This window comes from Tachypleus tridentatus, chromosome 4 (assembly GCF_004210375.1).
Source record: "Tachypleus tridentatus isolate NWPU-2018 chromosome 4, ASM421037v1, whole genome shotgun sequence".
Taxonomy (NCBI): domain Eukaryota; kingdom Metazoa; phylum Arthropoda; class Merostomata; order Xiphosura; family Limulidae; genus Tachypleus; species Tachypleus tridentatus.
The window spans coordinates 93,736,528-93,751,128 of NC_134828.1; the positions used below are offsets into that span (position 1 = coordinate 93,736,528).

The 14,601-nt window shown below is 34.3% G+C and overlaps 1 protein-coding gene across 1 annotated transcript in view; it reads right to left on the bottom strand.

Moving 5' to 3' along the window:
* Window positions 1-4,607: 4,607 nt before the first annotated feature.
* LOC143249705 (neurotrimin-like) overlaps window positions 4,608-14,601 on the bottom strand; it is a 110,381-nt gene continuing 100,387 nt past the window's right edge. The window contains exons 3-5 of the mRNA XM_076500017.1: window positions 9,533-9,743; window positions 8,664-8,957; window positions 4,608-5,669 (exon numbers count right to left, since the gene is read on the bottom strand). Of these exons, the coding sequence (XP_076356132.1) occupies window positions 5,515-5,669; window positions 8,664-8,957; window positions 9,533-9,743 (660 nt within the window). The 3' untranslated portion in view covers window positions 4,608-5,514. The remainder of the gene's footprint in view (window positions 5,670-8,663; window positions 8,958-9,532; window positions 9,744-14,601) is intronic.

Below are 14,601 nucleotides of genomic sequence, written 5' to 3' on the forward strand. Positions count from 1 at the left end.
ATGGTCTGACCAGTAATCTGTCCAAAGAGAGACAATGTTCTTATGTTCTTTAGTTAAAGACCTTCAGCTATTCAGCTTCTTGATGTTATAACAACTGGCATGGGAGTCAAAACAGATATAACAGAAGCTATTGATATTTTTGGTAATACTTTTGTCACAAGCAAGTATTTGGTTGTTGATACGTTCGTTTGAGACTCTCCAAGGCATCTTTATTCAGTCCTATGGCAGATTATTATTGGCATATTAATTCACCACAGAAATATATTTATTGATCTAAATGGTTGATTACGTCAAATTAAAGTAACTCATCACATATACATAAGCGACGTACGTCCATTTATACAACCATCACACAAGATCGTTGGAGCACTAGAGATATAGTCAAAGTTGAAATACAGTGGATGTTAAATGATAGGCGGCTTCATCTTTCAAGAAGTGCATGGTATCTCTGGAAGTAATTGCCAGGTATATGAGGATATATATCAGGAGGATACATGAGCATTAATATTAGACAGGTGGGCATGGTGACTATCTCTACTGTTTTTCATTCTAAAATAACTAGATGACTCTTTGATCTCATGGGAAGGAAGCTGATGATTCAACACTACAGAACTTGGATTTAAATATTGATGGAACGAGCTGGGTAATGACAGCATAGCTACAACACAGAGTTTATATGTTCCATGTCATGCCACTTGACCTTAAAATACAGAGTTTATATGTTCCATGTCATGCCACTTGACCTTAAAACAGAGTTTATATGTTCCATGCCATGCCACTTGATCTTAAAACACAGAGTTTATATATTCCATCATGCCACTTGACCTTAAAACACAGAGTTTATATGTTTCGTGTCATGCCACTTGACTTTAAAACACAGAGTTTTTATGTTCCATGTCATGCCACTTGACCTTAAAACACAGAGTTTTTATGTTCCGTGTCATGCCACTTGACCTTAAAACACAGAGTTTTTATGTTCCGTGTCATGCCACTTGACCTTAAAACACAGTTTATATGTTCCATGTCATGCCACTTGACCTTAAAACACAGAGTTTATATGTTTCATGTCATGCCACTTGACCTTAAAACACAGAGTTTTTATGTTCCATGTCATGCCACTTGACCTTAAAACACAGAGTTTATATGTTCCATGTCATGCCACTTGACCTTAAAACACAGAGTTTATATGTTTCATGTCATGCCACTTGGCTTGTACAATTCACCTACAACTTTTATAGAGACTGGGAATAATACATGGTCTAGGTTGTTTACATCGTAATATTTGATACCATAACTGAGAACCTGGATAAGAACAGCAATTTTTTCAAGTCTAAACCAGGGAATCTTTATTGCGTGTTGTAAATACTGCAGCAGTATACGACTGATTTCAGCATACATACAAACTACAAGCACGCTGTTTTCCGTTCTAGCACCAACTTCAACTCTATAGAATTGTCTCTGCTTTCTGTAGCCAGTGAAACTTTTAGATGGACCAAGATGTGCCATCAAGCGTTCCTGTCATTAATGTGCATCTTAATGAAATCTCCACTACTATTTTAACCGCAATAGGACTGTGGGTGACTGCTGGTTACTTATTCCAGCAATAATAGAATGTGGACAATGTTATTGCAGTTGCAAGATGGTGCATATCTTATGATAGCATGTGAAACTAATGCACTTTGGCTCTGGAGTGCAGAAACTACATAAAGAGAAAATCTGCTCACATCTGACGTCTTCATGAAACACTACTGACAGTTCTACATTGGAAAGTGCACTCTTTAGATGGATGGATCATGCCAAACTGAAATTACTTACAAAGTTTAAAATTCTGAAAAAAATAATGTCTTTGGTGCATTATATTACTGGATCCACAATTTAAAAATACTAATGGACTGCCTCTCTGAACAAAAAGGACATGCCCATTCATTGAATATTCTAATTCTGGACTCTAGTTGAAAGATTATACAGTCATTTCTACCATAGTCAGATTAAGTCACATGATAGCATATTCCATAATTGACTAGTTACGGTGATTATTGCTATAGATTCTCACACAAGAAAAACTGACAGACTGTGAGCTGGCATGATTGCTTCATACAATGCAGAAAGGTTAGGCACAGTTAGCACACATTAATGAACATCAATTATGGAGGCATGTAGTCAGTGACACTTTTATGATCATTTATTCGTGTATAGGAAGGCATGATGTATTTACCATTGTCATTAATAACTGAAATGTGATCCTTAGCCTGAATTACAGATAGATTTTACCGATAATTCCCTGGGAGGCAATTCGGAGTTTCAATAATATAAGGACTGAAGACCGTGAACGTGTTATATTACTGGGTCAACGTGTAATGATGGGTTTGCTCACTGTGTGATTTGTGCCTGTGGCCTGAGAAGACCTCATTGTTGTTATTGATATATAAACCAATGTTTTCCTAGATTTTAATATCTTAATACAGACTAAATAAAATGGCACGTCAGCTGCACAATACACTCGTTTTGCCTTTGGTTGTGCTTGTCTGAAATAAATATTGTTTTACTGTGGTCAATTCTTTTATTTACGTTAAACTCAGTCGAAGATGATGGAACAGATTCTGCTCTGTGATATATCGTCCGATGAGTCTTTGTTTGGTTGCACTATGTAACAAAATTTTTACTTTTTTTTGTTCCTGGGCAGAAAGTGTTATTTCCCAATTGCTTATGCCTAAAGTAAATGGAAAAGACCTATTTTTCTCTTCAAATTTTGCTTTTGTGACCTGGGACCGTATAATGAAAACATGATGGGAGACTATATTTGGGAGCTCATATGTGAATGTGATTTACATTACAGTAGCAAATCTCAAAAAACTACTCACTTCTAAACAGTTTTGTATAACTTTAATATAAATACATGTAAATCTTGATTCATATGTTGTTTTATTCAGACCTTATGTAAATGAAAATGTACAAATTTCCCCGTTTTTTCATAGAAAATAGGTTAATTTCTAAATTTCGTTTTCCAGGTCAGAAAAGCAAAGTTTGAAGGGAATAATAGCCATTTTCTATACTTTTATAACATAAGCAATTAAGAAATAACACATACTATCCAGGAACAAAATTTGTGTTACATAGTGTTATTTTAAGGTAAGTTAGTGAACCTTTGATAGATTGTTTAGGCACAGTATTCATGATGAAACTTTGTAGAATGGACGACAACTACCTGTTGTGTGGAGACACAAATGTAAAGAAGGACATTACGAAAGTCTTCCGCCTTGAAGATGGAAGGCGAAAGACTTTCGAAACATCCATTCTACAAAGTTTCATCAAATCAGTGAAGTTTTGAATTCCACAACGTAAAGAAATGAAGCCTCTCATTCTTTTGGAAAGTTACGTTCCTAACAGTTTCTTATATCTAGCAAACTATTAACCTCACCGTTTATACTTCGTTCTAAGTATGTTACTTCCTAACAGGTTTATTGAACCTCAAGACGATGTTCAGTAAATTCAGTTGTATTGTAATAGTATTATTTAACGACAATATTTTTGAAATAATCAATACAATAAAGACTGTATAAATTTTAATGGAAATATTAAGTAATACTTCAAGAAAATTTGTTTTTCAATAACACAAAATTAACTTGATGTTGTATTTATACAACGAAAGCTAAATGTACACAAGAAACGTATGGATAATTATGTAGAAATGTAGTCAACGGTAAAAGCTGTTACGATACTGTAACATAAAGAACTGGAGATAAGTTTTGAAATGGTCAAACAATTAAAAAACTTCATAAAGTACCACGTTTATTCCTAAATTTTCCTTATATGTATCGAAGGCTCTTTAGGCTAAAGATCGTGAGCTGTCTGAAGTGGACCACAATCTTCAGTATACTGTCACTAAATTGTGTTAAAACTTCAGTAAAATATCTGAACTTCTCTTATTTACCACATTCCTTGAATAGAAGAGAAATAAAACTAATTTTTCAATAGAAACTGAATATAGATAAATAGCATCCAATCACAAGTAAAGTAGGAAGAATGTTCACGAGACAAAAGAAACAAAATAACTTACAATTGCAAGTCACTGAAGCCAATTTTACCTTTTTACTAGTTGTACCTTGTTTATAAAACACTTCCATTCCAAAATAAAAAGACGGCAAGTCTCTGTTGTTAGACTGTTTATTCAAATTGACTATGTTTATCTCATAGTTTCGTATCTTTCTCCTTTTCTGTCTATATATATCAGAAAAGTTAAAAATCGTTTATTTTTTGACTTAAAATTACGTTGGTTTCGTTTATTTATATCCAGATAAAGAGCGACTCCACTTTAAAGTCATATCGAATTCACATTTTTGAAACTCTAATCTACAAGAGTGTTAATAACAAGCAGCGATACTGTGAAACAAATCTCATCTCTGTATAATAGTGGAATGAGAAAAATGCACTTATATAGCTAGCCAGAACCGTAGTTTCATACTGTGTTTTCCTTTTAAACAAAAATTTAATATATCTTCATAAGTTTATGACTTTTTCTGTTTCATTCGTAATGGTCGTGGTTTTCTTAGAAATTATTCTTTTCAGTATATTAGTAGATATAGCAAGAGAACAACAAATACATGACATACCTCTACCAACACATTGTTTATTAGTATATCAACAGACTCTACAGCTGATTTGTGACAGTGTTACAGGTAATAAACAAGAGCGACATCTGTTTTTTGTTTTATATACGACACGCCACTAAAGCTGATGAGCTCAATTTGTTTTTTGGTTTTTACCAAATAAGTACATATTAAAAATACAACAACAACACTGTACACCTAAGTTACAGTGTCTGTACGTTCACTTCGCTCATCAACGTTATCGACTCTAAAGTAAACCCAAAGACTGTCTTATGCCATTAGTGTAAATTGTATACGTCTATATAATATGTAACATGAATACACAGGCAAAGATTTTACTATATATATATTATACCTCTGTCAAAAATCAATATAATTGATAATTGTTGCATTATCTTTCTGGAGAAAAAGATACAGGTCTGTTTCACACAATCAGCGCACAAGTTGAACTAGCATCATTCACTTCAGTGGTTAACACAACAATTCGTTAATGAACTCACTCTGAGCAACTTACAAGTAACTTTTTTCCACGATGGTTGGTTGTTGATACAGGTCTGTTTCACACAATCAGCGCACAAGTTGAACTATCATCATTCACTTCAGTGGTTAACACAACAATTCGTTAATGAACTCACTCTGAGCAACTTACAAGTAACTTTTTTCCACGATGGTTGGTTGTTGTTTCTTCAATGCGACAAGAAGTTGGGTACTGTGCAAAAGAAAATGGTGGTAGTCCAATGACGGTTAGCCTGGTTTTCCTTTTAGCTGAATACTTTAATGAGAAATTGTTTCAAACTTTTAACAACACGGATTTCAACTGATATCATACAAGTACGGAAACAGGTGGTGTTTGAAATCAAACACTACACACACACACAGGGATCTGTAACTGACACGATGAAGCAAATCAGCTGGGTTGGTTCCAAGTTCCACTGCGTTCGAAACTCTCAAGGCACAATGTACTGGCCAGAGTCCACGTAGCAAGCAACAGGACGACGTTATAGGTAATCACGGTTCCTTGGCTAGAGTGTCGACCGTGATGCATGGCAGCTGGTTTATCTCCTAAGTAAAATGGGGAAAAAACAAACAAACTACCATAACGATGTTACATCAGTTGGTTGAAAAATTTCGAACATTAATTTTAATGTTGAACGAGGACATTATGTATGTAAAAAAAAAAAAATGAATCTTTACGACAATTATTCATAACAAAATTTGGTGGGTTTATCTTTAGTTTTCAATTTCCAGTATTACATTACTTTTAACAACATGAAACCTGCAATTCAGTTATGGCTTCAAGATTCAATGTTATTCAAAGGCAAGAGTAACTCCTACTTCTAAGTCATTATATGACGAAGATCTCTGTATGTGTCTGCTTATGACAAACGAACCGCTGAACCGACTCTCACCATAGTTGGTATGTAGTCTTAGACCTCAAGAAAAGACAAAGGGGTTGAAATTTGGATCTGACCTGCTATGTTACTCACCAGGGCCCCTATGTCTTGGCCCGGCATGGCCTAGTGGTTAAAGCACTTGACTCTTAATCCGAGCGTCCGCAGGTTCGAATCCCCGTCACACCAAATATAATCTCCCTTTCAGCCATGGGGGCGTTATAATGTGATGGTCAATCCAACTATTGGTTAGTAAAAGAGTAGCCCAAGAGTTAGCAGTGGGCGGTGATGACTAGCTTCCTTCCCTCTTGTCTTACACTGATAAATTAGAGACAGCTAGCGCAGATAGTCCTTATGCAGCTTTGCGCTAAATTAAAAACAAACCAAACCCTGTATCTTTCCAATGCGTTGGCCAGTTGCGTCAGCTTGTAAGGTCACTAGTGATATTACAAAAGCAATACTTTTAACCTCATATTAACCATCAGGTATTTGAAGTACAACCTAAACAATACTTTTTTAAAGTCATAGTTACCGTCAGGTATTTGAAGTACAACTTAACACTTTTTAGAATCATAGTTACCTTTACGGATTTGAAGTAAAACTTAAACAGTACTTTTTAGCCTCAGAGTTACAGTTAGGTATTTGAGGTATAATTCAGAAAATAATATCCATATTAGATATATAATGTAAGTTTTATCTAGCTCACAAAAGAACATTTTTTGCACGACCTTAACATGCTACTTATTTTGAATACTGAGAGAGTTTAAAATCTTAAATTGTAAATGTTCGTGGTGTTGATTGCTAGAATCCCCTTTTAGCGTGATCATTAATCCGATCAAAATATGATGGACTGTCCTTGGAAGATTGAAAAACAGTTTCAAACAGTTAATACAGAGAAATCACAAATAAATAAAACATTTCAATCCTAAGCAAGTACTATGAAAGAAAATCACAAACACTTTCAAATATTCTACTCTCGAGCACGCCTTACAAAATCGTATTTGATAAATGCCTGTGTCTAATACTTGTAAAAGACTAGCACTGAAATGAGTGTATTGATCAAGTCTTTAAATATATTATAGATGTACACCAGATTAACTAAACCTACTTTTTTACTTCTACTAATACATTTACGTTTGACAAAACTTTATTTAATTAGCGTGATAAAGAAGGTTACTTCAGGGTATAACATTAAACTTGGGCTTCAAGAAGATACATGGTTGTTTAATCCATCTTTGACATTTTACTAGTTTCATGACAAACACTCAAAATTATTTCACATCAAAATATTTTTCTCCGTTATCGCTAACATTATTCAGATGTAACTATCAGAACATGCGGCTGTACTTTACATATATGTTTTAACTCAGTTTTAAACGACGTTTTATTCCTGTTGCACACATCTAAGAAATCTGTACTAACTTTTCATATTTCGTGAAAATGTATTAGAAAAATGTTGTCAGTAAGCAGCAGTGAATCATGGAACTGAAATCTATCAATATTTATAGATATCAAAAGCTTTTTTGCCGTTGTTTTTTCAATATAGGGTCGCAGGTTCGAATCCCCGTTACACCAAACATACTCGCCCTTTCAGCCATGGGGAATGATATAATGTGCAAGTGGATATGGGTGGTGATGACTAGCTCCCTTCCCTCTAGTCTTGACCCGGTGTAGCCAGGTGGTTAAGACACTCGATTCGTAATCCGAGGGTCGCGGGTTTGAATCCCCGTCACACCAAACATGCTCGTCCATTCAGCCGGAGGGGCTTTACAATGTTACGTCCAATCCCACTATTCGTTGGTAAAAGAGTAGCCCAAGAGTTGGCGGGTGGTGGTATTGACTAGCTGCCTTCCCTCTAGTCGTACATTACTAAATTATGAACGGCTAGTGCAGATATCCTTCGTGTAACTTTACGCGAAATTCGAAACAAACACAACCAATTTTGTTCAATAATGTTCACTAATTATTGTAGACGGAAGTAACAATACGTAAGTGCTATGATACTTTCATCCACGATACTATAGTCTATAGTATTATCAAAAGCATTTCTTTAGAGTTTTTAATTGTTGTAGAACAGCTTTTTAGTATGACGCAATATACTGATTATTCATTGTGGATTATTTGGTGTGACTAGACAGCGATATACCTAAAAAAAAAAAACATGCTTTGATTCTTACACTTTAGATGTTATAACTAAATAGTACTCTCATAATAACATGAAAAAATGTATTATATATATCTGAAACCAACTGAATAACTAACGTTGAAATAGATTTATTTGTATGCAATGAAAACAAACACACGAAAGCATTTTCTTAATGTACAACATACGTCTTTGTAATAGATTTAAAAGAAACATTTCTAGTGAAGCCAGACTTTTGTTTTCAACTGGTTTGATTAATCTGTAATATAACGTAGTTATTACTTACCATCAAGGACATGTACTGTAATATTTGTAATAGATTTACAAAAAACGTTTCTAGTGAAGCCAGACTCTTGTTTTCAACTGGTTTGATTAATCTGTAATATAACGTAGTTATTACTTACCATTAAGAACGTGTACTGTAATATTTGTAATAGATTTACAAGAAACGTTTCTAGTGAAGCCAGACTTTTGTTTTCAACTGGTTTGATTAATCTGTAATATAATGTAGTTATTACTTACCATCAAGAACGTGTACTGTAATATTTGCTGAATAAGCATATGAAGGGAAACAAGAATAATTCCCAGAATTGCTTAGCTTAGCATTCTCAATTCTCAGCTTGCTCACTGTTGTCGGACCCTTGTCTGTCACTACCTCAATTCCCTTAGTGGTCTCGTAGTTGATCATTTTACCATTGTGGTACCAGAAAACAAATATAGGAGGGGAAGTGTTGTTGTTTACGACGCATGTCAAGTTGATTGTACTTCCACTTTGTATGTAAAGTTTTTCTCCTTCAATAATCACTGCTTTAGCCACTATAGAAAGAAATAAACATTTATTTATACTGAAATAATGGTTGCGTAGTACATTATTTAGAACTCAACAAATCTGGTTCTTAGAGCAATTAAAATGCTAATCGCCTTGTCTCTAAAATATTAATATATTTTCCAATTTTTACCATAAATATATCCTTGTCATTTTCTTTTTGTGAAGCATCCTACTTTTTGTAAGGTAATAAACACATGTATTGTTACACTATACTTTTAGTTACTGTTGTGATTAACCCTTATTCACTACACAGAAAAATCTAAGATTAACTCTCTTAATGTTTTGTCCTGAAAATATTACTTTACCTGTAAGTGTTGGAAATTTCATTATTTTATGTATGAAATAACCTGTATTAGATTTTACTCTACTTTCTAATCCAATAACATTGGAACAACATGTTGTTTTGGTGATTTCAACATGTTTCCAAAATAGTGTTATTCTTGTAGATAATACAGTGTGTTATAACGCACGTCACGATCAACGCCAGTAGACGTCTTCTATTAACGTGATCAGAGAAGAAAACAAATGTCAGAACGGACACAGAAAATTGCTGGATTCTTACCAACAACGTTCAGAGTGTAATTCAGACTAAGTTTTGGCTCAGTACTAATCTGACACTCATATATTCCAGCGTCTTGCTTCTGGGTGTACTGAATTTTCAGCGTCCAGTTTGTTGTACCTTCCAGATGTAGAGATTTAAACCTTTGATCACTAGTGTAAGTGTAACTGCCAACGGTGAGTATGTGAAGATCACGTTGACGAACCCAGGACACCTTAAAATGAAAACAAATGGTAGAAGTAATCGATATTTCTACTTATGAAAATATAAACTGTACAACAATGAATTTGAACTACATTTATCATTACAATATTATCTACAGAAACTGAATAAGACGAAAGATATTTTGTAACATTAATCTTCACCAGAAGTTGGAAATTGAGCAAGAGGCGAAATGGACCCTTAGTCAAAATGTGTAAATGATGTCACTGGTGAATGAGCCACGTGATAAATGGCTTTAAAGTTTCTCCAGTTTCCCTATTTAATTTATTTTTTAAATACAATGACCTTCTTCTAAATTGAGTTAAACCTTAATGCTTTCACCTGACCAGTCAAATCATAAACTTAACACCAGAAATACGATGATATTTAGTCAGACAGGGATGAGTTACATACAAATTACCCGAAAGTTAAGCTAGAATATATGTTCAAGTAATCTGAAATTATATATGTAGTAAAGTTTTAATGGTGAAATTTTAGGTTTCTGAAATGTGTTATACACGTGCGTAAAACGACGGTTTGGATGACTTTGAGCTTGGTTGCTACAAAAAGACGAATGTAAGACATGTAAGCTATTGCTGAAACGTGAGAAACTCTATCCTGGCGTGTATTGCACACCCGTCTCTCGTTGTGTCTTGGGTTATACGTGCACCTTCTGATTTTTTTTTATTTATTTTTTATATAATCACGTGCCACTTTTCTGCAATAGTGTTGAATATATAGTGAACAACGTGACCGTGGAAGATAAAGAAAGCGTGAATATAAGTCTGAGATTTAACACTATAAAAGGGTATTGGTATATGCTCAGGAAACCAGCTTCAATGTACTTACTAGTAGGACATCTTCAAGAAATGAGACAATAATTTTTCTCTCCTTTCCTTTGAATGTTTTTTTCTCTTTTAAGATTACAACACAATCCTTTATTCACCTACGTTTTTTGTGAATATAAATTATAATTAGCTTGATTTTTGTTTATTTTATTATCATGATTATTTATTTTTTCAGATATAAACGATGCAGTTTCTTTTTAGATTGAATTTCTTGATGAAGTATTTTTATTTCACTCGAATTTTTTACATGTTTATACGCGGCAAAAGTCAACACAAGATAGTACGATGAAATTGATGTAAAATCATTTAAATACAGAGGTTAAATGCGCTGTTTTCAAACGATATGGGAGTCTCACCATATCCAATCATGTCGACTGTGCATCCTTACAATAATTCTACAGCGTAAGACTGTAGTATCCAAGCACACTACCTCTTCCTGCGTGCTTTCTTATCATATGTATTGTACGCGAACGACAATTACCCGGCATAAATTTTACTGTTTTATGCACTGTGTCTGTCAATTCTCACATATTACAACTTTGCTTACCATGTCTGAGGTACAACTTGTTACAGGTCTCATTCTGGATGGCTCTGGTACCTCAAGTTGATTTCTATTACTTTGTTGTCTAATGTCATTACGTACAAGACACGTTACTATCTGGGAACTTCCAAATATTTGATCTCAATACATCTTTATAATCTGAGTTGGTAAATACTTTGCGTTTAAAAGGCTTGTTACAAAGCCTTTCAGTTTTCTGCAGTATCACATTATCTACGTAACGCTAAATAATTTCAAAATGTAGTTGTAATACATTCTGTTCTAAAGAACTTTATATAGGTAGTGGTTAGCACGTGACGTGTAGATCTGATATTCACAATCGCTTTAATATCTCGTGATCCACCGTCTGTATTCAATTATACAAAGTACAAAATAAATTGTTTTATGTATCTGCTTTACGAATAATGAATGTTATAACTTAGAAAATGAATCCGTATTGATGATAACATAAAGTTTAGTAACACAACATTAGCAATATATGTACATTAAATTTGTTTTGTGTAATTCTAGTTTATAAACCACAAGCTACCACACTTTTCCTCAAAGTTTTACCCTGGTGGTATAAATTATACCTAATGGGATTGTGAAAACAGAGAGTACTGAATAAATAAATAAATAAATAAAAGCTTTCAATAGATGTTCGCTTTTGATCGTAAAGCTACATAATGAGCTGTCTACGTTCTTCCCACCCTGGGTAATCGAACACTGCCCAGCATGGCAGAATGGACACAGTAACTGAAAATGATTATTGTAACAACGAATAGTTTTGTCACCCTAGTCATTTTCTTTGGGACCCAACATAGCCACGTGGACTCATAATTTGAGGGTTGCGGGTTTGAATCCCTGTCGCACCAAACATGCTCACCCTTTCAGCTGTGGAGGCGTTATAATGTAACAGTCAGTCCCACTATTCGTTGATAAAAGAGTAGCCCAAGAGTTGGCTGTGGGTGGTGATGACTAGCTGCCTTTTATTTAGCTTTACCCTGCTACATTAGGAACAAATAGCGCAGATAGCCTTGTGTAGCTTTGCGCGAAATTCAAACCAAAAAACACTGGATTTTGCATATGTAGTTTAATTATGTTTAGCTGACGATCTGTTAGTCGAACCCATAATTTATTTAATTTTAAGTTCATTCAGAACAATGGCTTAACTCGCAAGTACATCTAATGAGAATTCCCTATTGCACCAATTCAAACGAATAATAATAACTTACGGTCCTACAGTTTTTTTATCCTTTACAGTAAATATTTAATATTTTTAATAGGAACAGAGATTCATCCGACATTATCAGTTAGATCAAAGAATCCATGATCAGGCAACATCTCTTGTTATGAATTGTTGACCAGAAGTAGTACAACCAGTTAGCAGCACCCGCCGTATAATTATCTTCTCCTAAACAGATGACGAGATTATTTGTCATGCTTATAGCCCTAAACCACATAAAGCTGAAAGTTCGAAGCCTGTTGAGTAACCAATCGAGATTCGAACTTAAATTCCTCTGATTTGTAGCCCATAATGTTATATATGTTTATATATATATATATGATAACCATCAAGTTATAAAATGTAATGTAATTTTAGCATTAAATGCATACTAGACTTTTAAAAACAGACATGTCTTGATAAATATGAATACCCATTAAATAACATAAGCATGTTCTTATGTTTCGGTTTTTACCTTCTTATTACTATATTATTATTATTTGGAAAGATAAAAATAATATGATATTAGTTTTACTGATAGTGCGCCCTATAACCTAATAAGTGCCCAGTTTATTTTACATTACCCCTCAGTATTTATAGTATAATACATTAACAAATATTCTACATGATAGTTTTATCAAATGTGCAGCTGATTCGTTGATACATGAAAAGCTAATCTTGCTTTAGTCCTCAGTATTTATAGTATAATACGCTTCCAAATAGTTTCATTAATTCAACGTTGCCATACAGATAAATAAAGCTCTTTATATACGTCAGGTGTATTATACTCTAGTAAGGTTATCCGAACGAACTACAAAATTATACAGCCATATAAACCCCATTAGGCATAATCTTCTAGTACAGGTGATTAAATATCTCAATGTAGTGTTCAGGTATAGGGAAACTGAAGATTCTGTTTAATCATAAGCGAAATGACTACAGAGTGTAAAAACAGCAGTGCCTACAAATTGTAGCACTCACGAAACGCAATTATGGAAATAACAAGCTCCTGTGGTAATCCATGTGAACTAAACTGATGACGTTACTTGTATGTTTAAACCCAACAGTGAATTAGTAAATCTTATATAACGAAACAAAGAGGCTTGCAAAGGGTCTACTTGTACGTAATTAGCTCTTGGTTGGCTACTCTATCGTTTCGAATTAATCTGTAAAAATCTGACTTTCCCTAGCGTGAGAATACGTTGTGACAGCTAAAAAGTAACATTTGTTTCTTTTCTTTCTTACGGAAACACCTTTCGAATGTAAACGTCTCCTCTTACTCTATTTAAGACGTAAAAGAAAGCAAGACACGGGTACTGAGCTTTAATTTAGATCTGTGCTACACCAGTTATACATAAAATTCATCAGAGAATTAAGAAACTAGTTGAGGATAATTAAGCTGGTTGGCTTAGCAGCTGCTGTGTGCAAATGGATAGTTCCATGGACTTTCTGTATCATAAAACCTCCAACGCCATCTCATAAGAGGAACGAGGACCATTTTAGACGAGAAAGATTAATATCGCTTGTCGTTTATATTGCGTACTATTCGAGTTCTAAGAGACCAAGAACGTATCACGTTCAAAGGATTTAACATCACAGTAATAACAAACACCTTGGCATAATAAAACAGCTACTAGAGATGTGACGGAAATAATTTGACGAAAGTTTATTACACTGTTGCATACCATTCGAGTTCTAAAAGACCAAGCATATGTTATGTGTAATGGATTTAACATAACAGAAATAACAAACACTTATATTGCCGTAATAAAACAACTACTAAAGACAGGAAGAAAATAACTTGAGGAAAACTTATTGTATTACTGGGTGCTATTCAAGTTCTAAAAGACCAGTCATATTTTGGATTGAGGAATTTCACACAAATACGTTGATATAATAAAGCAAATACCACAGATATTATAGAAATAACTTGACGATAAAGTTATTATTGGCCATTTCATTAGTTTCTGCGTCACATAATAAAGACCCGGCAAGGCCAGGTGGTTAAGGCATTCGACTCGTAATTTGAAAGTTGCGAGTTTGAATCCACGTCATACCAAACATGCTTGTCCTTTCAGCCGCAGGGGCGTTATAATTTTACGGTCAATCCCATTATTCGTTGGTAAAACAATAGCCCAAGAGATGGTGGATGGGTGGTGCTGATTAGCTGCTTTCCCTCTGGTCTTACACTGATAAATTAGGGATGGCTAGAGCAGATAGCCCTCGTATAGCTTTGCACAAACAAGTGATGTGCAAATAC